This window comes from Pinus tabuliformis, chromosome 4_2 (genome assembly GCF_031772625.1).
Source record: "Pinus tabuliformis cultivar Carrire ecotype Pingquan chromosome 4_2, CPIR1, whole genome shotgun sequence".
Classification (NCBI taxonomy): Eukaryota; Viridiplantae; Streptophyta; class Pinopsida; order Pinales; family Pinaceae; genus Pinus; species Pinus tabuliformis.
In genome coordinates, this window is record NC_142304.1 from 65,051,588 (window position 1) to 65,077,293 (window position 25,706).

General features: G+C 38.3%; 2 protein-coding genes across 4 annotated transcripts in view; both read right to left on the bottom strand.

Moving 5' to 3' along the window:
• LOC149168262 (vacuolar cation/proton exchanger 3-like) overlaps positions 1 to 25,706 on the bottom strand; it is a 373,424-nt gene that overhangs the window by 25,837 nt on the left and 321,881 nt on the right. The gene's annotated exons all lie outside the window — the stretch shown is intronic.
• Positions 24,671 to 25,521, bottom strand: LOC149168263 (uncharacterized). Its single transcript, XM_089426922.1, has 2 exons — positions 25,375 to 25,521; positions 24,671 to 25,246 (listed from the first exon to the last, which is right to left on the bottom strand). Exon 2 carries the CDS (start codon positions 25,165 to 25,167, stop codon positions 24,796 to 24,798), a length of 372 nt encoding a protein of 123 aa, XP_089283048.1. The 5' UTR covers positions 25,168 to 25,246; positions 25,375 to 25,521; the 3' UTR covers positions 24,671 to 24,795.

Consider the following 25,706-nt stretch of genomic DNA (forward strand, 5'->3'; position numbering starts at 1 on the left):
TTTTGAGGCATCAAAAGACATTTTTTGAGGTTAAAACTTTGTCGATTTAGTGTAGCACCTTTTCCTATTATTCTACACACAGACCTTTCCAACAGCACAAGAAGCGCGTCAACCAGAGTCTGTATGCAAAAGTTATGCCACTCAGAAGTTGACCTTCCTATTTTCACACCTATAGTTCGAGAGGATGCTGTGTCAGCCCCCATTATTCATCGAAAAGAGGCTAGCCACGTGTTTGTAATGTAAAAGACTCTAGAAGAGTCTATTTTGTAAATCTAGTTAAGAGTTGATGTAGTCAAACTTAACCACTAGTAAGCTATCGGGTTGTGTTATGAGCAAGCCACTAGGAGGAAGAGGCATTCCATTCTTTCGAAAACATTTTGTTCCATAGTTGAGCAAAGATAGCTAGGAGAGATAGGGGGTAGAGCACACACAAACGATTTGTGCACTATAGCAGCCCATGGGCCACAGGCATTACTTCTTTGTACCTGTAGCCATATTTCCAGACAGAGAAAGAGAGCTAAGCGGCCTCACCTTCCAGTTGGGTTTTCTCCCAAAAGGGTTTCCCAAAGAGCATATCTTGTGTCTTGTGTGTGTATGCTTATTTTCGGTTCTCTACTTTTCTGCATAATTTCCATTTGCATGCATGCACTAATTACAGTTAAATCCACAGATCTTAAAGTTTAATAAATTGTAATAGTGTAGAATTTTCATAGTTTTAATACAATATTATTAGATCTGTTGCGACAAACTGTCCAGTGGAATATCCATGTCAGTTTACAGATCATTTGGTATCAGAGACGATTTCTTTGGGTATTTGTGGATATTTGCAAGGGATCTAGGTCAGCGAGGTCGAAAATAGTAAAACCCTAATCATGGTCGACGATTCTGTAAACGAACCTCATGATCCTGCAAAGGTGAGGTTTTCGAGGCTCTAATAACAAATCGCAGATATAAACCAAAATGTAAACCTCCTCATGGCCGCCCTAAGCAATAAGCTGGGGATATTTGGAGAATATGGGGGTTCAAATGCAGAGGACAAATCAAAAGGGGGATTGGGAAGACACGGAGAACCAACCGAAGAAAGGACATGGAAAAGATCAATCTAGTTCGAGTGTCATGAATCAATCCCTGTTCAAAATGGAAGCAAAAGTTGATATCAAATCATACCACGGCGAGATCAACGCTCGGACGCTGAACCACTGGTTGCAGCAACTGGAAGTTTATTTCAGCATCCATCAAATTGAGGAAGGGCAAAAGATCTCATTCGCATGGATGAAATTAGAGGGCCATGCACTGACTTGGTGGGAGAGCCACACGGAAAACCTGAAGTTAGAGGGAGAACCTCCAGTGACTAGGTGGGAGGATTTCAAAACCCTCATTAAGTCAGTTTTATCCCATTAGATACATTGAGGACCAGTGGATCCGATGGCACTACTTCAGGCAAAAATCGGGCCAAAGCATGCAGGAGTACACCACAGAATTCAGAAAGATGGCTATAATGCTTGGAATCTCTCCAAAGAAACCAAATGTACTCCTCAAGTATTTGGGGGGTCTGCACTGCCGTCTACGTGAGCAAGTGATGTTGTTCAAGCCCAAATCGATGGACGAGGCTTGTGTATAGGCACAGTACCCGGAAAACATAGGCCTGAAAAGAACGCAATCAAGTGGATCGAAGCAGAAGGAGCAACAGGAAGCTTCTAAGGGGAAGAAGAAGAAAAAAGGGGGAAAAGATAAAAAGACGACAGCCACAGCACACCAATGCATCCTAGCAATCACTGCAACATTGATGGCCATACAAAGGAGAAGTGTTGGATGTTGCATCCAGAGCTAAATCCGAAGAACAAGAAGGAAGATAATAAGAAGAAGAATTTCATGGCCACTGATTTGATCAACCAAGTTGAAAGTAGCTTGGATGTGGATGAGAAGATCATATGTACATCAGTGTAGAAGGAGGTGAGTCTGAGTAGCCTTCAGCAACAAGAAGAGAAAGAAATGACCAAACTCTTCCATATAAAGATACAAGTTAAGAAGACAAAGATTGGTGCTTTGTTTGACTCAAGATCGCAGGCGAATCTCAATGCAGCAGAGTTGGTCAAGAAGTTGGGGCTGGAAGTTCATGATCATCCAAACCCATATCCACTGGGATGGGTAAATAAAGATGCAGAGCTAAAGGTAACAAAAAAGTGCAAAATTAGATTTGATATCAATGTTGATTTTATTAATGAAGTAGATCTGGATGTGGTTCCCCTTGATGCATGTGGAGTCGTGTTTGGGAGTCCATACATGTACATGTGTGATGCAATATTCATGAGGAGAGCTAACCAGTACCAACTCATCAAAGATGGAAAATCGTTCATCATCAACGTGCACAAAGGCAAGTCAAAAATTTCATTGGTAAGTGCCAACCAAGCCAATATATTGATCAGATCTAGCAAGAAGTATGTTATATTGTTTTTAACAGAAAGTCAGTTTGAAGAGGAGTCAATAAGAGGAAAGGCATCCCTAGAGGGGTGTACTAAGAAACAAAAACAACAATTGGAGGAGTTGTTACAGGCATACAAGGATGTGTTTCGAGAGCCTAAAATGTTGCCCCCTAGGAGAGAAGTGGAGCACGAGATCCAGCTATTGACAAACTCCCCATTGCCAAAGATTGGGTTGTACAGACAGTTTGTTATAGAAGCAAGTAAGGTGAAGAAACAATTGCAACAGCTGTTGGAACAGGGTGTCATTCGACCGAGTACATCACCATGTGGGTCACCCATCATCATTGTGCCAAAGAAGGATGGGACTTGGCGGATGTGTATAGATTACAGGACATTAAATAAAATCACACTCAAGAACAGATACTCCCTACCCAGAATAGACAATCTACTAGATTAGTTGCAGCAAGCAAAGTATTTCACCAAGCTGAACTTGAACTCTGGATATCACCAGGTTCGATTCAAAGAAGAAGATACATGGAAGACCACCTTCAAAACCAGGCAAGGTTTGTATGAGTGCTTAGTTATGCCATTTGGCCTATGTAATGCACCAGCTATGTTTATGAGATTAATGAATGATATACTGCGCCCTTTTATAGATTCATTTGTTATTGTCTATCTGGATGATATACTAGTATATAGTGCTATCTGGGAGGAGCATATTTCACATTTGACGCAGGTGCTAGAAACATTGAAGAAGCACCAACTACTAGCAAATCTCAAGAAGTGTGAGTTTGTGCAACAGCCTTTGGTGTATCTAAGATATGTGATCGATGGAGGAGAGCTAAAGATAGATCCTTCCAAGATGGAGGCCATCATGAAATGGTCGATACCTACTAATGTTTTTGAGGTTAGGAGTTTCATTGGAGCAGCACAGTACCTGAGGAAATTCATAACCTCATTTTCAGCAGTAGCAACACCGCTCCATGCCATAACAACAAGTGGCAAGAGTTTCTAGTGAGGAAAAGGTTAGCAGAAGGCTTTCGACGAGTTAAAGAAGAAGATTAGTCAAGCCCCAGTTCTAGCATTACCAAACTTGCAACGGCCCTTTGAAGTGGAGACAGAGGCGAGTGGGTATGCTACGGGAGTTATCTTGATGCAAGGAGGAAGGCATGTTTGCTACCATTCTGAAGTATTTCATGGGGCAGCTCTTAACTACCCTACCTACAATAAAGAGCTCTATGCCATGGTGCAAGTTATGAAGAAGTGGAAGCACTATCTGATGGGAAGGGACGCAGTAATCCACACAGATCACCAGCCATTACAGTGTTTGCAGGCCGAGAGTAAGCTACAACAGACAATGCATTAGACCAAGTATAAGAAGGGCAGCACAAACAAGTTGGTCGATATGCTTTCAAGGCCACCCACATCAAAGATTACAACATAGGGGACTCTTATGCACATGGATCCATTCACCCATGATGCATACAGAGAGACATATTCAGAAGATGAGGACTTCAAGGAGGTGTATCAGTAGTTGCAGAGTAAGAGTCATGTGCACAATGGCAGCAGCACAGTTGACTACAATCTCCAAGATGGTTTACTCTACATGTTGGATAAGCTATGTGTTCCTAAAGGTGAGCATTTGCAGCCGAATAGAGAGGCTCACACCTCCAAGGTTGTAGGGCACTTTGGTGTAGGGAAGATTATGGCTAATTTGCAGAGGTATGTGTATTGGCCCAAGATGCAAGAGCAGGTAGCTAGGTTCATAAGAGGATGCATGCTTTGTTGTATCGGTAAGCCTAGCAACAAGAAACAGGGCCTGTATCATCCCTTACCTGTACCCACTTGTCCTTGGGAAAGCATTTCCATGGACTTTATGGGAGGTTTACCAACAACCAAGAAGGGACGTAACTACTTGTTCGTGGTAGTTGACAGTGTCAACGAGATGTGTGTTCTAATGCCTTGTAAAAAGACCATCAACGGACAAGAAGTAGCAAACTTGTTCTTTGGACAGGACTGGGTGCACTTTGGGATACCAAGGAGTATCATTTCAGACAGGGACACAAGATTTCTCAGTGCATTATGGACTACATTGTGGGAGAAGATGGACACAAAGTTGAAGAGATCTATAGCATTCCATCCACAGATAGATGGACAGATAGAAGTAGTCAACAGGACTTTGGTGCAGCTTCTAAGGGGATACAACTAGAAGCATCTGAAGACCTAGGATGAAAATCTAGTATATATACAACATTCTTATAACAGAGCAGTCCACACTTCTACAGGAAAGTCCCCATTTGAGACTTGTTTTGGATATTTGACAACTTCACCTTTGGATATTGCCTATGGGAAGCAAGGAGTGAGGGAAGATCTTACAGCTGGTGCTTTGAGGGTTGAAAAAATTATAGAGAAGATTAAGCAGATCCATCTACAGGTACAAGGAACACTGCAGAAGTCGCAGGAGAAGTATAAGGTTAGGCATGATCAGCACAAAACAAAGAAAACATTCAAGGTGGGAGACAGAGTATGGCTACAATTGAACAAGGAGAGGCTACAAGAGCCTAGTAAGAAAATCAAGGCTCTAAGGTATGGTCCCTTTGAGATATTAGAAAAGGTGGGTGATAATGCCTATTGACTCAGTTTACCACCATATATGCGCATTTACTCAGTTGTGCATGTAGAGAATTTGAAACTCTATGAGCCTTCCATGCCAGATCAAAAAGAGGAACAGGTCCTAACTTCTGTGGAGGATTTGGCACCAGACGCTCAGAAAGAGTTGACAAAAGATACATTTTTGCAGAAGTCCAAAACTAGAAGATAGAAGCAACATGACCTTTGGCAGATTGAATTGAAGGGCCTACTTCCAAGCAAACTAAATGGTACACCAGAGAGAAGGTGGGGGGAAAATTTCATCACCTCATTCAGTAAAAGCTTTTGGGGACCAAAAGCCTCCCAAAATGGGAAGGTTTGATCCGAATTAGATCATTATATTGTTTGTCATCCATCTCAATGCATTTGGAGTGGAAAAAGTGGAGGAATCGGCTAATGGGACCGTTTTTACTGGCAGGACCCAGTTTGACAAAATGGGGTCTAGAACCTTCCGAGAGCATTTTAAGGAATCAAACGACGTTTTTTTGGGGGTAAAACTTTGTTGATTTAATGCAGCGCATTTTCATGTTATTCTACACAGAGAGACCTGTTGTCGCACAGAATGTCTAGGCACCACGACAACAACTCAGATCGGGGGTTGTCACCCTAATCCCCAATCTCTTCGTTTAAGTTGTCTCCCTACAGCAGACTAAGGGGGGTAGACCCTATGGAAAAATGGAATGAAGAAGAACTAGTTGGGAACCAACCAGTTCGAGGGACACAGTGAAGCCAGTGCCTTATGGAGTCAACCATCTTGCTAAGGAAATTAAGACCAAGTAATCGATTAGCAACTACTGCTTAGATGAATGACTATCTTATATGAAATGCAAATCCTAAAGCTGATGTGAGATGCAAGAATCTTGGTTAATTTAGTTAAATGCCTATTTGAATGTGAATCCTTCGATCCTTTCTGTGTTGAGCCTCATTCCGTAGTAATTGGCAGAGAGAAGATAAAGTGAAGCACACTAAGGTGTGATTAACGATACCTCTCCTGAAAATCTAACATACCCGGTGCCTCTGGTGCTGCAGAGAGTTGTAGGTCTGACGACTACAAGGTCATCATTTTAAGTACTATTAAAAGCAAGCTTCTCAAGAAAAGACGGATGGATACCTATCTCTCTATCGACCAAGCTTATGCTCAGAAGTAATTTTAATTATGCAAAGCTAACTTAGATGCAAATGCAATAGATGATGAGATGAAGTTACCCTTGAGGATTAGAAACTCTTGTGTCACAAAAGACCTCAATTACCCAAATGAAATGTTCACTTTACTGGATGAAGACTTAAAAATAAACCCTTAAAGATATTACAATTAAACCACAAGCTTATTTCAAATCTTTTTGATACAATAATAGCTCAAAGAGAACAAAAACTTCTTTGCAATTTAATATCAATATCAACAGATGCTCAAAAAATACTCAGCTTAGGAAACAAAGATATGCAATCTATTACAATTCCATAACAAAGTACTTTAACAATTACTTGAAAATATTCGCATCAAATAACATGTAACGAGCATCAAATAATTCAAGCAATGACGATCAATTTCAATAGATACAAAATATTCTAGCAATTAAATTTTTAAAGATCCAAATACTTTAAAAAAAGACATGAAATTTAAATGCTAATCAATTCACAATCCTAGAAATTAAAATGATTTATGCTTAGTGACCCAAATCTAGGAAAATTTACCACCTTCCTACAATGAATCTCTAGATACAAAAAATTTAAGCTTGTTTAACAATAGAGAAATGAAAAATGTTAATACTACAAAAGCTTTCTTTAGATTTTACCCTTAGCCCTAAAAGACACCAATAAGGAATTTTAAATTGACAATTTAATTAGTCCTTATAAAAAAATTTCGATGTGCTAAGCTTATGAAACAAGACTAATGTGGTAAATGATCAATTAGGATTTTAGTGTGTCACCAAAATAAATCAAAATGATTTAATAACCTTTTAATTTTTTTAAATGGGCCAAAGGCCACATAAAAAATTTAAAATCTTTTAATGTGAAAATTTAATTTCGAGTTAAATTTTTAGTCACATAGAATGAACTCTTTTAGGTTTTTGATTTTTGATTTTGATTTTTGATTTTTTAGATTTTTAAATTTTTTTAAATTTTAATAAAAAAATCAAAATCAAAATAAATAAATAAATGAAATCAAAAGTAAATTCAAAATGAAAAGGAATAATCGAAAAAAAAATAAACTAAGAAATCAAGTTTCAAAAAAAAAATATTTGTTTGTTTATGTTTTATATTTAAAAAAGAAACAAAATCAAACTAAGTCAAAACAAAATAAAAATCATAAAGCATAAAACCTAATCTACCTTTTGAATACACAAAGCTAAAAAGAAAATGCAAATTGAAAAGTGAAATCGCAAAGCTTGTTTGCAGGTCCGACAGGAGAGAAGAACAGCGAGGGCAGAAGAGAGTGAGCACGGACGTGTGGATCTGGACAGGGAGCAAGGTAGTACGCAAAAATGCTTGCAACTTTACCGAGGAGGTAGCTGCAAGCCGACGGCTGGAGAGACACAATTTGATGCTTATGAGTTTGCTTGTGATGCAGGTTTGGGTAGCGTATGGAATGTGATGGCAGTTTGATGCATTTTTTGCAGGTGAAGGAATGGACATGGAGGGTATGGAGGAAAGGCAGGGCTGCAGGTTTGATGGATGCAGAGCTGTAGACAGGAGATAGAACTGCAAAATGCGTGGAGGGATGAGGTTGCGGACAGGAAGAATAGGGCAATGGATTGAGGAATGAATGCAAGCAATAGGCAACAAATGATTGAACCCGAAGAGCAGCAAGGGATGGAGAGGACAAGTAGAATGGAAAATTTTCGAAAGGTTTGAAAAACGCAAGCAGACAGAGGAAATAAGAGGCTTTCCCTAAAAACAATTCGAAATTTCTGCAGCAAAACAAAAAACCCATGTAGTAGACAAGATGGAAAATGGTGGCCCAATAAAACCCAGAAATTTTTTATTAATTTGATATGTTCTTCTTCAGATTTATTAATGAAAACCCTGTAAAATCATCTCCAGATTTAACAACAAAAAAAAAAATCAAACCCTTGGACTGTAAAAGTTGGATGATATTCTTGCAAGAATAATTTTGAGGCCAGATCTTACCCTCTAGGGCCTAGATCTGGCTTCAAATCAAACTTCACCTTCAGATCTGCAACCTGTACCTGAAAACAAAAACACCTAGAACCCAAATATACAAAAAATAAATAAAACCCAAGAAACCCAAGTCAGAAAACTCAAAAAAATTACAAATCTATGCACAGGAAAGACAGATCTATCAGATCTGAGGAGTGTGAGTCCAACCCCGCTCCCAGATTTGATAATCTAAGGCTCTCAACAACCAGATTTTTCAAATTCGCACATAGAAAATTTAATTTTTAAATTTTAAAAGAGGTGCTTAGCTCAAAACCCTTCATGCATCACCAATAAAAATATTATGATAAGCCTGGGATTAAATTAAGTTGAGCTCTTTAGAAAACACGGATCGGGAGTTGGCTGGTCCAACTGAAACTTCCCCTAACGCCCGAAGATCTAAAAATCAAGACTTTTCTGTAAAACTCAATTCAGCGATCAAAATAGAGTGAGAAAACAATAATAAAATTCAGATAAATAGACATACCTGCTATTATATTTAAAACTTAAATTATCATTTAAACCCCAGCGACTGAGCAAGATACCTATACTCAAATCACTCTTCAGAAGCTATCATTAATGGCTAAAAAAAAATTACGCATGAAAATGACACATCTTACAGTTTTTCCATGAAGAGTAACACCGGCGAAGATTAACCCCAAAGTCTTTCTTTATTATTCAAAAAAAAAGATTACATGAGAGCTTTTAGCTTAGCACACGACTCAGAGATTGGATGGATCAACTGACAAATGAACTCCTATTTAAGGATAAATCTTCCAACGGCTGGTTCGAGTGATCCTCATCAAAAAAATCTCGACTGTTGATGAGGATTAAAATTTCATTTAATCTCATCTATCGAAATATTAAATTCTTGAGGAAATTCGAAGTTTTCAATTAAATGCATTTTAATTAACTCAAAATAAAATGAGTTAATTTCATCAAAATTTTGACTTTCACTTAACCCCGAAGGACCAAAGGCTTAAAATTTAGCAAAATAATTAATTTACCTTAGTCCCGGGACCTTTTATATTTTGATTTTTAAGGACTGACGAATTTTGCCTTTGGGGAATTTAAATTTATCTAAGACCTCAAATTAATTAAATTTTTGCCTTAAGATTTTAATTAATTTTTTGCCAGAAAATTTAATTAATTAACCTATCAGAGGATAAATTATTTTCCAACCCTCAAGACACTTTACATCATAATTTTCATATCTTTTACATCACAAGGGGGAAAACCCATCTGTAATAGACCCTCACAGACTACCCATTTCAGCGACACAAATATAATCCAGCAGACCAAGCAATTTGTAATAAAATAACCTAATCAAATAGTTAGGATTATTCCCAAATCACTTTTACATAGACTCTATCTATAACACTAGGACTCGCATAAGATCCAAGTGACAAAACACATTCTGATTTTGGGGTAAGAATGAAGGAAAACTCTACCGACCATCCGAGAATGGATCGGTGAGACAAAAAACCTCCCAGAATGTAGGTCGTCACCAAAAAAGTAGGTTTACCTAGGCAATTACATACATGACATAGATCTGCTGAAATTATTTATATCATATACATGCAGCATGGATTTACAATATAACATGAAGATCGGGTTGATGATGGTAGTTGGACGGCACAGACACATCGATCAGGCGCAATCCCTTTTGTGAAAAGAAGGGGGTGTGTTGCTATAGGTCATTGACACGTAGTGGTCAACATCTGGCTCTACTTGGGGACACGTCGCTGCACCAGAGGAATGTGAGAATCCAGACTCTGCATCCATGCAACACACAAGATAACATAAGTAGCGTCCATTCAAAAGTCATCATATAACATTAAGCACACGAAAGATATAAGCTCTTCATTTATTAACTATCTAGTAACATGAAAAGTAAATCTAATACTAAAACAGAAATGAAATGTTGAAATGACAAAGTGTAGGGTTAGCAATACAATACAAAGGATGCCCAGTGGCATCAGATGTCATCATTGAAGAATGCTTGAGCATTTGGCCATTTGCAGGTAAGTCAAATGGTTTGCCGTCCAATCTGCTCAAGTGGAATGAATTTGGCCCAGCAATGTCTCGGATAATGTATGGTCCCGACCACAAACTGTCAAATTTCTTATGTCTTCATGGTTTTTCATTCTTGCGATCCCAAAGGAGTACCATATCTCCAACCTGCAAAGATCTAGAATGAGACGATTTATCAAATCTTTTCTTAAGGTTAGATTGACTTTTACACATATTATCAAAAGCTATCCTACGAGTTTCATCCAACTCCACTATCTAATCAATTCTATTTTGAACAACATTTTTATTAGTAGAAAAATGTTGAAGGAGTTGATAAGCTGGCAATTTCAAGTGCACAGGTAAAGTTACATCCAAGCCATAAACTAATTCAAAGGGACTTTTACCAGTAGCTTTCTTTTTAGTAATCCTATCTGCCCATAAAGCATACTTGATTTTACTGTCCCAAGATCGCTTATTATCTCCTACTATCTTCTTGATAATGGTTATGAGATTTTTATTACTTGATTCAACAAGTCCATTACCCTGAGGATAGGAATTTGATGAATGAGATAAGACAATGCCATATTTGAAACAAAAAGATGAAAATTTTGAACTACAAGCCTTGGCATTATCAGTAGTGATCTTAACAGGAACACCAAATTTAGTAATGATATTATTTTCAATGAAATCCATAATGGCCTTTTCAATGGCATTCTTAGCAAGAATGGCTTCGACTTATTTAGTGAAATAATAAGTAGCAGTCAAAATCCATGAATAGACATTGCTAGAATTTTCATGAAACTTCCCAATGAATTCCAGACCCCAATGCTGAAAAGGTGCCTCCACAACCACAAGTTGTAAGAGCTGTTGATTTGGAGTAGCATCGGATGTGCTCTAGCCACAGAAATTAGTGGAGAGGCTAAAGTACATGAGATCTCCAAGACCCAGAAAGGGTTTGGGCAGATTCTAAACAGTTTGGGAGATATTGAAATAATTAATATTTTTAATGGAGTCCTTAAGCCTAAACATAGGGAAAATAAAATATTAATGTATATTAATATAAAACTGTGTTAGAATGGTCAAAAAGTCATGGATCAAGCCAGATCTAATCTTAGCCATTGATTAGGGTCTTAATCTTCGTCGTGGGCTTTATCAACGAGAAAAGTGTAAGAGGAGGCTTGAGGGTCACTTGGAGGATACACTAAGGGAGACCAATCAGTTCAATTTCTGGAGCGGGGTTTGTTGAGAAATTGAACCAGTGGTCTGGAGAGCAGTCAGGAGGCAGCAAAGTATGGAACAGAGAGATGGGAGATCAACACAGAGGCAAAAAAGGCAAACACAGGGCCAGAGGAAGCCACGTAGAGGCAGCAGATACTGTGCAAAGAAAGCAGAGCCTGCGTCATCCACGCAGAGGCTGCAGGAGTGATGCAGAACGCCAGAGAGGTTGCGCAGAGTCTCAACAGGCTAACGCAGAGGGTTTCAGGTCACACAGAGATTAGTAGAGCTAACGCTGGTTTCAGAAGAAGTGCTGGAAAATTTGTCTATCTGTGGGTAAGCCAGTTTGGCACCCTGTTGTACTAGAAAATTGTTGAATAATAAAATCCTCCCTTGCTGCACTGGTTTTTCCACATTGGGTTTTTCCGGGGACATTAGTCCAAAATAATTGTGTCAATGTGTTGATTCTTGTGCATATGTTTGTTTCTATATTACAGTGTGATATCTGCAGCAGTGTTTATTTTAATGTTTATTGAAGTAATTTCATGAATAACTTGTGAAATAAGTAGGAAAAGTAAATCAGTTGCTACAGTGATAGAACTTTCACATGGTATCAGAGGAAGTAATCAGAGACAAAAAGGGAAAATCAGTTATGGGTCGAGACCACTATGCAGAGGCATCCACCTGAGGTGACTCACGTAGATTTTCAGAAAATTGCACAAGAGAAAGAGATTTCGATTCCTCTATGTTGGCTTCTAGGCTGGAAGAAGAAGTGGCGTGCATGACTAGTGTTGCATCATCAGAAGTATGGTATATAAATAGTGGAGCCTCGTGGCATATGACAGGAATGAGGGAGTGTTTCTTAGAATATCGAGAAGAGAAGATGAACTTTCATATCACCATGGGGAACAAGGCAAAGTGTACTCCAGTAGGAAAGGGTACCATAGTTTTTCAGGAAGAATCAGGAGAGCGGTTTCGTGCCACAAATGTGTTGCATGTACCAGGATTGGGGATGAACTTACTTTCCGTGTCACAACTACAAGACAAGGGCTATGACGTCTACTTCATCAAGGGAAAGCTATACGTCAAACACCCAAGCTAGAAAAAAGAAAGTGCAGATCGAGATCAAAAGTAATCAGTTGTATAGATTACAACTAGAATCACCAATGGCACTAATAGGCAGTCATGGAGACAAGGACTTGAACAAACTATAGCACAAAAGGATGGGACACTTGCACCATGGAGCTCTGAGAATTCTCAGGAGCACTATAACAGGAGTTTTGGATCCGAGTACGGAACAAGCTGATGTATGGAGCTGATGTATGCAGGGGATGCGCTCTAGGAAAGTATGCCAAGGCGGCATTTCCTAGGAGCAAACACAGGGCCAAGAGTGTACTAGGATTGATACACTCAGATTTCTGCGGACCTATGCCCGTCAAAGCTCTCAGCAGCGCCAAGTATTTCCTTACCTTCATTGATGACCACTCGAGGAAAACTTGGATCTATTTTCTGAAAAACAAGGATGAGGTTTTATATCGATTCAAGGAGTTCAAGGCTTTGGTGGAGAATCTGACTGGGAAGAAAATAAAAGCATTGCGCTCAGATAATGGTGAAGAGTATGTCGATAAGGACTTCATTGATTATTGCGATAAGGAGGGCATCAGAAGAGAGTGGACAGCTCCCTACAATCCAGAGCAGAATGGGGTGGCAAAAAGGAAAAACAGGACTATTGTAGAAGCAGCTAGGGCCATAATGTATGATCAAGATATGCCAAAATTCTTGTGGGCAGAAGCATGTAACACAACTGTCTACGTTCAGAACAAGATTCCTCATCGAGCATTGGGCAAAATTACTCCAGAGAAAGTCTTCACTGAGAAGACTCCTGAAGTCGGTCATTTCAAGATATTTGGGAGCTTAGCATATTGTCGCATACCCGAAGAAAAGAGGAAGACGTTGGATCAAACTACAAAAAAGGGATATCTGGTGGGATATAGCGAGAACGCTAAGGCATACAGAATCTATCTTCCAGGGAGCAGGAAAGTAGTAGTACGACGAGATGTGAAGTTCATGGAGGACAAAGCTTTCAGAAGATCTCGCGAAATGCCTTCCAAGGAGCAGTTGAAAGAGGATTTGTTGGTCATACCTCTTCAACCAATGGAAGTGAAGAATTCTTCCTCAAGTCGGGAAGATTCTCTGGATGAGAAGGAGGAGCAAACAAAAGCACCTGCTGGCAGAGGAAGAACTAGCAGGGAACTTTGTCAGATTCTGCGTGATGCAGAGAACTTCATCAATGAGCCAAGGAACTGTAAGAGGGAGCGAAAACAGCCAGACAGATATCAGGCGTTAGTAGCTCAGGATGGAGAGCCTGCCAGTTTCAAGGAGGCAGCTCAGCATCAGGTTTGGCAAGATGCAATGATAGAGGAGTATAACTCCATAATGGTGAACGATGTCTGGGAGGTGGTGTCAAGGCCTCAAGACAGATCTATAGTAGGTTCAAGATGGATCTACAAGATCAAATATGTTGTGGACGGCAGTGTTGAGAAATACAAGGCCAGGTTTGTGGCAAAGGGGTATGCTCAAAAGGAAGGGATTGACTATGAGGAAACCTTCGCCCCTGTAGTTAGGTATACATATATTAGGACCGTGATATCTCTTGCAGCCCAGATGGGATGGGAGATCCATCAGATGGATGTCAAGACGACATTTTTGAACAGGGTAATAGAAGAAGAGGTATACATTGAACAACCAGAGGGCTTTGAAACTCATGAAAAGAAGTCTCATGTATGCAGACTAAAGAAAGCCTTGTATGGGCTGAAGCAGGCACCGAGAGCATGGTATGGTCGAATAGATGGCTACTTGCAGAAGATGGGGTTTGTCAAGAGTGACGCAAATCCGAATCTCTACTATCTGGTCATAGAGAACGAACCGCTTATCTTAGTATTATATGTGGATGATCTCTTTCTGACAGGATCATCCAGACTCATTGAGGACTACAAGAAGAATCTAGCCACAGAGTTCGATATGAAGGATCTGGGACGAATGCACTACTTCCTAGGGTTGGAAGTTTGGCAGCAGAAAGGAGAAATCTTCCTTGGGCAAGGGAGGTATGCTACAGAAATCCTGAAAAGGTTCAGGATGGGAGACTGTAGACCTATAGCTACACCAATGATCACCAAATAGAAGAAGATTGATGCATCAAAAGACAAGGATGTCAATCCCACCCTATACCGGCAGCTCATAGGGTCCCTGATGTATCTGGTCAATACCAGGCCAAATATTTGCTACGTTGTCAACACCCTCAGTCAGTTCATGGTGGAACCAAAGAGGGCACACTGGGTAGCAGCCAAACACGTTCTCAGGTATTTACAGGGAACAGTTGATTATGGGCTCTTATACTCCAAGGGGAAGGATATCAGGTTGAATGGATTTACTGATGCAGATTGGGCAGGAAGTTCAATGGATCAGAAAAGTACCTCTGGTACTGTTTCAACATTGGATCAAGAATGACCTCCTGGTGCAGTAGGAAAAAAAAGTATGTGCCTTTGAGCTCATCTGAGGCAGAATATATGGCAGCAAGCACAGCGTCGTGTGAGGCCATATGGCTTAGCAAACTGTTGGTGAACCTATTTAGAAGAAATATGGAGGCGACCAAGATCATGTGTGATAATCAGAGTTGCATCAAACTCTCTAAAAATCCAGCGTTTCATGATAGGTCGAAGCATATTGATATCCGGTGTCACTTTGTCAGAGACTATGTCCAACGAGGAGCTATATAATTGAGTTACACTCCTACAGGAGAACAGGTGGCAGATATCCTCACCAAGGCCCTTGGAAAGTCAAAATTTGACTACTTTAGGGAAAAGATGAGGATGGTAAAGAACCCCTTTCAGAAGTATAAATGAGTGTGTTAGCAGCACGAATGAAGAGGGAATCGCAGTGCAGATGCAATGTTGGGAGAAAGGACCAGCAGCAGCACAGATGCAAAGGGAGTTGCAGTGCGGATGCAGTGTTGGGAGAAAGGACCAGCAGTAGTGTGGATGCAGTGTTCGGAGAAAGGACCAGCAGCAGCACGGATGCAGAGGGAGTTGTCGTACAGATGCAACAGTGGCAGTAGCAGAGTCATGGGCAGCAGTACAAGATGCAGCAATGTAGAGGATGTTGGGTAGGGAGGCTTAGCATCAGCACAGGGACCAATGTCGAATGATCAGGGTGATACTCAGTAAGGAGTATTACCAGAGCACAGTCCTCGCTAAGAGCGAGTGTTGATTTGGAGTAACATTGGATATGCTTTAGCCACAGAAATTGGTGGAGAGGCTAAAGCACATGAGATCTCCAATACCCAAAAAGGGTTTGGGCATATTCTAAACAATTTGGGAGATATTAAAATAATTAATATTTTTGATGGAGTCCTTAAATCTAAAATTAGGGAAAATAAAATATTAATGTGTATTAATATAAAACTGTGTTACAATGGTCCAAAAGACATGGATCAAACTAGATCTAATCTTAGTCGTTGATTAGGGACTTAATCTCAATCGTTGATTTGTCAACGAGAAAAGTATAAGAGGAGGCTTGAGGATCACTTGGAGGATACACTTGAGGGAGACCAGTGAGTTTAATTTCTGGAGCGGGGTTTGCTGAGAAATTGAACCAGTGGTCTAGAGAGTAGTTAGGGGGTAGCAAAGTACTGAATAGAGAGACGAGAGATCAGCACAGAGTCAGAAAAGGCAGACGCAGGGCCAGAGGAAGCCACACAGAGGTAGCAGATACTACAAAGAGCAAGCAGGGCCTATGTCATCCACGCAGACGCTGCAGGAGTGACACAGAAGGCCAGAGAGGTTGTGCAGAGTCTCAACAGGCTGACGCAGAGGGTTTCAGGTCACACAGAGGTCGGTAGGGTTGACGCTAGGTTTAGAAGAAGTGCTGGAAAATTTGTCTATCTGTGAGTAAGCCAATTTGGCACCCTGTTGTACCAGAAAATTGCTGAATAATAAAATCCTCCCTTGTTGCACCGCTTTTCCCACATTGGGTTTTTCTGGGGAGATTAGTCCAAAATAACTGTGTCAATGTGTTTATTCTTGTGCATATGTTTGTTTCTGTATTACAGTGTGATATTTGCAGCAGTGTTTATTTTAATGTTTATTGAAGTAATTTCATGAATAACTTATGGTGAAATAAGTAGAAAAAAGTAAATCAGTTGCTGCAGTGATAGAATTTTCACAAGAGCAACGCAGCAAGCTTTTGTTTCCCAGTGAACAGTTGGCAAGCTTGACAATTTCTAACAAACTTATGAACATCAGAAAAAATCGAAGGCCAATAATAACCAGCGCTCAAAATTTTGTGGGCAGTAGTTCTAGCAGCATAATGACCACCACAAAATCCTAAATGAAACTCAGAAATTAACCTCTTTGACTCAATTTCATCAACACACCTAAGTACTATGCCCTCAAGATTTCTCCATCCAAGGCCATCCTTCATGAGGCAATACTTAGTGGCTTTTAATCTAAGAGCCCTTCTCTTATGAGCGACTAAATGGTTAGGACATGTAAGATTTAACAAGTAATAAATAATGTCCTTATACCACTCATGCTCTCCTAATCTTTGCAGCTCAAGTGAAGATGAATCATTAAGACAAATCAAACCAAGAGCTTTCTCATTACCTTTGATCATCATTTCATCCAAGCCCTGACCTTTGACTAACTTGGTGGGTCTAATCTCTAAATCATATTCTTGGATTTTAGTAACCCACCTAGCACGAGTCCCTAAGAAATCTATTTGAGTTAATATATCTTTAACCGCAGAATGTGGGACAAAAGCAATGATGTTGCAATAACCCACATAAGTTCTCAAATGATTAAGAGATTTGACAAAGGCATAGGCTTGCTCTTCCATGGTATTGTAATTTAATTCAGAATTTTGAAGCGCTCTACTCATGAAAGCAATAGGTTGCTCGTGACCATCCTTATTTTTCTGCAATAAGACACCAGCAATGGTATCTTCAAAAGCAAAAGAAAATATCATGAAATCCTTGGAGTAATCAAGGACTAACTAAAACATGAGCTTTTGCAATAGCACCTTTGATTTTCTAAAAAGCCTTTTTTCCATCCTCTTTCCATACAAATTTTACATCCTTTTTCAAAAGACTTGGAATAGGCTTAGCTACTTCTGTGTAATTTGGAATGAATATTCTAAGAAAATTGTTTTTCCAAGAAAAGACTAAAGGGATTTAAGATTATGGGGGAGAGGAAACTTTTGGATTGCCTCAACTCTTTTAAGATCAATCTTGATTCCATCTTTAGAAATGATGTGACCAAGTAATTCCCCTTCAGTTACTCCAAAAACAGACTTAGCCGGATTTCAGGAAATCCCATACTCTCTACATTTATCAAAAACTTGCCTAAGATGACCTATATGACTAATACCATCCTTAGAAAAAATAGTAAAATCATCCTAACAAATTTCGATAATCTTCCCAATTAAACCCTTGAAGGCATAATCCATAGCCCTTTGAAATGTAGCCCTAGCATTGGTTAACCCAAATGGAATTCTAATATATTCGAAAGTACCCCATGGTGAGGTGAATGTAGTTTTGTGACGATCCTCCTTCTTAACCCATACTTGATTATTCCAGAAAAACCATCCAGCAATGATATCATTCTAGAACCAGTTATTCTTTGCAACATAGTCTCCATGTTTGGCAAAGGGTAATTATCTTTCTTACATGCTAGATTAAGGTTTTGAAAATCGACACAAAGTCTAATTGTACCATTCTTTTTTCTAACAATCACCAGGTTGGAAAACCATGTTGAATGCCTCATTTGAGCAATAATTCCCGCTGCAAGCATCTTTGAAAGCTCCTTTTGAACTAAAGGGGCTAACTTAAGATTTATTTGCCTAAGCTTTTGACAAAAGGGTTTAGCATTTTCATCTTTCAAGGGCATAATGTGCTCCATGACATCTTCCCTATAACCTTTTAATTCATCATAAGAAAGTGCTAAAACATCCCAATATTCACGAAGTAAATTGGTTAACCTTTTCCTTTCTTCGTCATTAATACCATTACCAATTTTGATAATCTTGGGATCACTAGAGGTACCAATGTTTACCTCGATGAATTCGCCTGGATCCATTTTATTTTCTTCTTTCATCTTTGTGGCATCATGCCGATCAAAGTGTTGTTCTACAGAAACAACATTCCTAGGAGTAGGATTTATAATATCTTCATGATCATTAGATCCATCCTCCTTGGAATCTATCCTAAAATTTTCAAACTCATCCAAATTATCAAGAAAACGAATCACTTGTTTCTCGTCATCAAAAACTTGCCAATGCTCTGAGTTATCTGGAACAAAAGGTCTAAATATAACTTCCATTTTTATCTTATCCTTGATCAACCCATCGGATAATTGCAAAGTAGAAGAAGCTACGACAAGCTCATCTGCCAAACTATTATGTTCTCTTGGGATAGCTTCAAGGTCAAGGGCATCAAAGTATTCCATAGTATCCCATACAGCATTTCAATAATTCCTTAACCTTCGATTTTTACATGTAAATTTAATTTTAATTTGCATGATAACTAAGTCAGAATCCCCCTTGTGCTAAGCAACTTAACTCTTAAAGCCTTTGCCAACTCAAGACCCAACAACAAAGCTTCATATTCAGCAAAATAGTTATCTCCTTAGCATGGTTAGAGATTAATTTCGCTTGGTTAAGCACCATGCTTTCAATTTTTTGCAGTAATTTTTGAATAGGGTCGTCATCAGATTCTTTAACCTCTTTTCCTTTAGGTTCTTTCAATTTTGTTCAAGCCCTATCAAAACTTGGGATTTCAAACTTCCCAGATGCCTTCTTATATTTTTCGAGCTCTACCGCTAACGCTTGACAATCCCTATAATCAGGAAGTTTAGCACGTCTTAACTCATAAGAGGGATTAGGTCTAAAGGCATCAATATAGAAGTCCCGAAGAGATTAATCAGGAGGTTAATAATCTTGAGGTAATTCCTTAATAATATCATTGCACCTCTTATTAAATTCTTCTGCGTTCTCATTTTCTTTCTTTTTAATGATACTGATAACTTTTACGAGATGCCTTTCTTCTCTCTTATCTCCATACTTTTCCTTAAAGGCATTAATAATCAATTGCAAAGAATCAAATGAATTATAAGGCTTTTCCGTAAACCAGTCTAAAGCATCCCCCTCCGAGGTAATAAGAACAAAAAGGCTCATTTTTACATCTTCATGATTATATTCAACAGCCCTCGCATACTTACCCAGCCAAGAACCAAAAGCTTTTAGATGAGTATTAACACTAATTGCATTATTGCCCTAAAAGGAAGGCAATTTATCCATCCCATGGTCTGGAAAATCATTGGGATAACCTCGAATGTTAGCAAAGTTACAAGGGGCGAACATGCTCACGATGTCGTACTCAACCAAGTTAGGAAAAAGCAAATGGATATCAAAGACAGCTTCTTGTCCGAGATTAACAAGAAGGGTACGAGAAGAGAGTTTGTGTAATCGTACTCTGAGAGCCCTTTCAGGATCAAGAGAACGAATAACCAAACTTCTTAGATGTGTTCTAGTACACACTCTTGTAGAAGATAGAGGAAGTGGAGTCGCCACTCGGACAAAAATCTAACTCGAAATAACCCGAAAGCAAGGAACCAAAGAAAACGAACTTATCCTAGCAAGAGATGAAAGGATGAGAAGAATGAAATGAGATGAATGTCGAAAGCCAACATACAAAAAATTGGTCCCTGGCAAAGGCGCCAAAAAATGTTTTGCCGCTTGACGGGCTAATGAATGGTGGAAAAGATGAGATGATTAAAACGATGTCGAGGAAACCAAGGACAGAAAAACTCTATCCCCGGCAACAGCGCCAAAAAATGTTGTAGCACAAAATGTCTAGGGACCATGACAACGGCTCAAATCGGGGGCTGTCACCCTTATCCCCAATATCTCTGTTTAATTTGTCTCCCTACAGCAAGCTAAGGGGGGTAGACCCTATGGAAAAATGGAATGAAGAAGAACTAGATGGGAACCAACCAATTCGGGAGACACAGTGAAGCAATCAAGTACTTGATTAAGATTTAACAAGACTTATACGATTTGATTAGATTTTAAATGATTGATACCAATGTCTTATGGAGTCAATGATCTTGCTAGGGAAATTAAGACCAAGTAATCGATTAGCAACTACTGCTTAGATGAATGACTATTTTATATGTAATGCAGATCCTAAAGCTGATGTGAGATGCAAGAATCTTGATTAATTTTAGTTAAATGCCTATTTGAATGTGAATCCTTCGATCCTTTCTGTGTTGAACCTGATTCCGTAGTAATTGGCAAAGGGAAGATAAAGTGAAGCACACTAAGGTGTGATTAACGATTACTCTCCTAAAAATCTAATATACCTGGTGCCTCCGACGCTACAGAGAGTTGTGGCTCTGACGACTGCAAGGTCATTGTTTTAAGTACTATTAAAAGTAGGCTTCTCAAGCAAAGACGGGATGGATACCTATCTCTCTATCGACCAAGCTTATACTCGGAAGTAAATTTTATTTATGCAAAGCTAACTTAGATGCAAATGCACTAGCTGATGAGAAGAAATTAGACTTGAGGATTAGAAACACTTGTGTCACAAAAGACCTCAATTACCCAAATGAAATGTTCACTTTACTGGATGAAGACTTAAAAATAAACCACTGAAGATATTACAATTTAACCACAAGCTTATTTCAAATATTTTGGATACAATAATAGCTCAAAGAGAACAAAAGCTTCTTTGCAATTTAATATCAATGTCATAGATGCTCAAAAAATAATCATCTTAGGAAACAAAGATATGCAATCTATTACAATTCCACGACAGAGTACTTTAACAATTACTTGAAAATATTCGCAAAATATCTAACATGTAACGAGCATCAAATAATTCAAGCAATGGCGATCAATGTCAATAGATGCAAAATATTCTAGCAATTAAATTTTTAGAGATCCAAATACTTAAAAAAAACATGAAATTTAAATGCTAATTAATTCACAATCCTAAAATTAAAATGATTTATGCTTAGTGACCCAAATCTAGGGAAATTTACCACCTTCCTATAGTCACTCTTTAGATACAAAAAAATTAAGCTTTTTTAACTATAGAGAAATGAAAAATGTTAATACCACACAAAAGTTTTCTTTAGATTTTACCCTTAGCCCAAAAAGACAACCAGAAGGAATTTTAAATTGACAATTTTTAAAAAAAATTAGATTTTAGATTTTTTAGATTTTTAGATTTTTTAAATTTTAATAAAAAAATAAAAATCAAAATAATAATAATAAAATAAAAAATAAAAAGTAAATTCAAAAATAAAAAGGAAAAATCGAAAAAACAATAAACTAAGAGATCAAGTTTCAAAAAAAAAAATATTTATTTGTTTATGTTTTATATTTAAAAAAGAAACAAAATCAAACTATATCAAAACAAAATAAAAATCATAAAGCATAAAACCTAATCTACCTCATGAATACACAAAGCTAAAAAGAAAACGCAAATTGAAAAGTGAAATCACAAAGCTTGTTTGCAGGTCCGATGGAAGAGAAGAATAGCGAGGGCAGAATAGAGCGAGCAAGGACGTGCGGATCTCGACGGGGACGTGCGGATCTCGACGGGGAGCAAGGTTGTATACAGGAATGCTTGCAGGTCTACAAAAGAGGTAGTTGCAAGCTGACGGCGGCAGAGACGCAATTCGATGCTTTTGAGTTTGCTTGTGATGAAGGTTTGGACAGCATATGGAATGCGATGGCAATTTGATGTGTTTTTTGCAGGTGAAGGAATGGACGCGGGGGTATGGAGGAAAGGCAGGGTTGTTGGTTTGATGGACGCGGAGCTGTAGACAGGAGATAAAACTGCAAAATGTGAGGAGGGATGAGGCTGCAAATAGGAAGAATAGGGCAGCGGAATGAGGAATGAATGCAAGCAACGGGCAGCAAATGATCGAACCCAAAGAGCAGCAGGGGATGGAGGGGACAAGGAGAATGGAAAATTTTTGAAAGATTTGAAAAACGCAGGCAGACAGAGGAAATAAGAGGCTTTCCCTAAAAAAAAAATCGAAAATTCTGCATCAAAACTGCAAAACAAAAAACCCAAGCAACAAACAAAATGGAAAATGGTGGCCCAATAAAACCTAGAAATTTCTGATTAATTTGATATGTTCTGCTTCAGATTTATTAATGAAAACCCTATAAAATCGTCTCCATATTTAATAAAAAAAAAAAAATCAAACCCTTCGATTGTAAAAGGCTAGATTATATTCCTGCAAGAATAATTTTTAGGCCAGACCTTACCCTCTAGGGCCTGGATCTGGCTTCAAATTAAACTTCACCTTTAGATCTGCAACCTGTACCTGAAAACAAAAACACCCAGAACCCAGATATACAAAAAATAAATAAAACCCAAATCAGAAAACTCAAAAAAATTACAGATCTATGCACAAAAAACGCAGATCTATCAGGTCTGACGAGTGCGAGTCCAACTCCGCTCCCAGATCTGATAATCTAAGGGTCTCAACAGATTTTTCAATTTCGCACATAAAAAATTAAATTTTTAAATTTTAAAGGGGGTGCTTAGCTCAAAACCCTTCATACATCACCAATAAAAATCTTATGATAAACCCAGCATTAAATTAAGTTGAGCTCTTCAGAAAACACAGATCGGCAGTTGGTTGGTCCAACTGAAAACTTCCCCTAACGCCCGAGGATCTAAAAATCAAGACTTTCTTGCAAAACTCAATTCAGTCATCAAAATAGAGTGAGAAAACAATAATAAAATTCAGATAAATAGAGATGCCTGCTATTATATTCAAAACTTAAATTATCATTTAAACCCCAACAACTGAGCAAGACACATGTACTCAAATCACTCTTCAAAAGCTATCATCAATGGTTAAAAAAAAAAATTACGCATGAAAATGACACATCTTACAGTATTTCCATGAAGAGTAACACTGACAAAAATTAACCCCAAAGTCTTTCTTTATTATTCAAAAAAAAGATTACATGAGAGGTTTTAGCTTAGCACACGACTCAGAGATTGTATGGATCAACTGACAAATGACCTTCTATTTAAAGATAAATCTTCCAACGACTAGTTTGAGTGATCCTCGTCAAAACAATCTCGACCATTGATGAAAATTAAAATTTCTTTTAATCTCATTTGTTGAAATATTAAATTCTTGAAGAAATTCGAATTTTTCAATTAAATGCATTTTAATTTACTCAAAAATACAAAATTTGAGTTAATTTCCTCAAAAATATGACTTTGACTTAACCCCTAGGGACTAAAGGCTTAAAATTTAGCAAAATAATTAATTTACCTTAGTCCCGAGACCTTTCATATTTTGATTTCTAAGGGTTGTCGAATTTTGCCTTTGGAGAATTTAAATTTATCTAGGACCTAGAATTAATTAAATTTCTAGCTTAGGATTTTAATTAATTTTTTGCTAGAAAATTTAATTAATTAACCTATAACAACAAATATATTAATTCAAAAAGTATTTCACAACAATCTTCTCTTGTGGATAGACAAACTTACAACATCAACAAATCGACCCAATTGGAGGTACAGTTCTTCTTGCTAACTAGATTTCTACACATGGGAACAAGTTGCTTCTCTTCATTAACAAATGACGCGTCTTGATTGCTTGATTCCTTTGTCAAATCCTCTCTAGTGGCGTACCAGTATGACAATGTCCCTTTTTCTAGTGGCTCTTACACCAACAACTGTCAACTACGCTATTATCGGCCATTTTGTCACATCTGGTCAATATGCCTTCAAACAAGACCATTCACATCCTCTTAACACTTTGTCATCCTCCCTACACAAAGCCCTAAGAATGACTCTCTCATATCCCTAAGTTTCTGCCTGAAACAGCTTCATTTTAGAATTTTTAGTTCCAACCAGTGTTGAAAATATTGGTATCGGAAAAATATTAGCAAGGGTCCAGAAAATATCTTATCGGCAATATCGGCGAAAATATCGGCAAAATATCGGCAAGCATAAAAAATGCATAATATATTCATTTTTTCAGATTTTTAAACATATAAAGCAAATAACAACATGAAATAAACGCATTGGCACATAAATATGAAGAAAGCACTGATATATATGATGTCAAATAGAAATGATACATCAAAGGCGATACCAAATCCTGCTAATCCCTGATAATTGTCCACTCAAAGACTCAAATGTGGAGAACCAATACAAAATAACATCACATATATAAAAGTATCTCATCACCATGAGTTATATGTAGCATAACAAATCAAACTAGCAGCTATCTATCTGAAATCACTGCCCTCTCCCCCTTTTACGGGAAAACATGATGGGCTGTTTGCCAGGCCTGCCCCTAATAGTAGAAGGCCCTGACCATGCCTCTGCACCTAATGTCAAATAATGAGTGATAGGTATGGAGCTGTGCTCTCCTATATCTATAGCAGATAGTGTTGATGCTGATGCTCCCACAATGTCCTCCTCCTCCTCCTCCTGCTCCTCCTCCGAGTGCTGCTCCTCCTCCGAGTCCTCTTCCTCTTGCTGCTCCTGTTCTAATGGATCATCTGGCTCTAACCATGAAGGTGACTCCTCCAAGATGGGCTCCTCAGACTCCACCCTCCACTGAGACAATACATCAATATTGTCTAAGGAAATGGCATTTGGATCCATTGGTGCTTCTATTTGCCTCACTCGAAGTCAGATGTTGTAATGCACATACACTAAATCATTGAGGCGTGCGAACTCCAACCTGTAAGAGTGTCAAAAAAACTAATGAGTCTTGACTCTTGACTCTTGACACTTGAAGGTCATAAATTAAAAATTAAAAATTACAATAAGTGTAATTGCTCAACTGAAGGCTGGAGCTCAAAGTTATACCTGTTGCGCTTTTTTGCGTGTATTTTCTCAAATACACTCCAATTGCGCTCACACCCTGAAGAGCTACATGTTTGACTCAAGATTCTTATGGCCAATTTCTGCAAATTTGGTGCCCTTGCACCATAGCTTCGCCACCAAATATCTACAACAAAATAAAGAAATAAAAAATTCAAAAACTTAAAACATAATTAAACTTTCAAATAAAAGTTACATAATTGAATTTTAAAAAAATAGAATTATAAGTAAGGAAATTCTAAATTGAAAATTCTAATTTCTAATGAGTGATGACTTGTCACTTACGTGGCATGAAGAGGGTCCTTTCCCTAATAGCA

Coding starts and splice junctions, on each gene's coding strand:
- LOC149168263 (XM_089426922.1), bottom strand. CDS start 25,167: ATGGATCCAAATGCCATTTCCTTAGACAATATTGATGTATTGTCTCAG.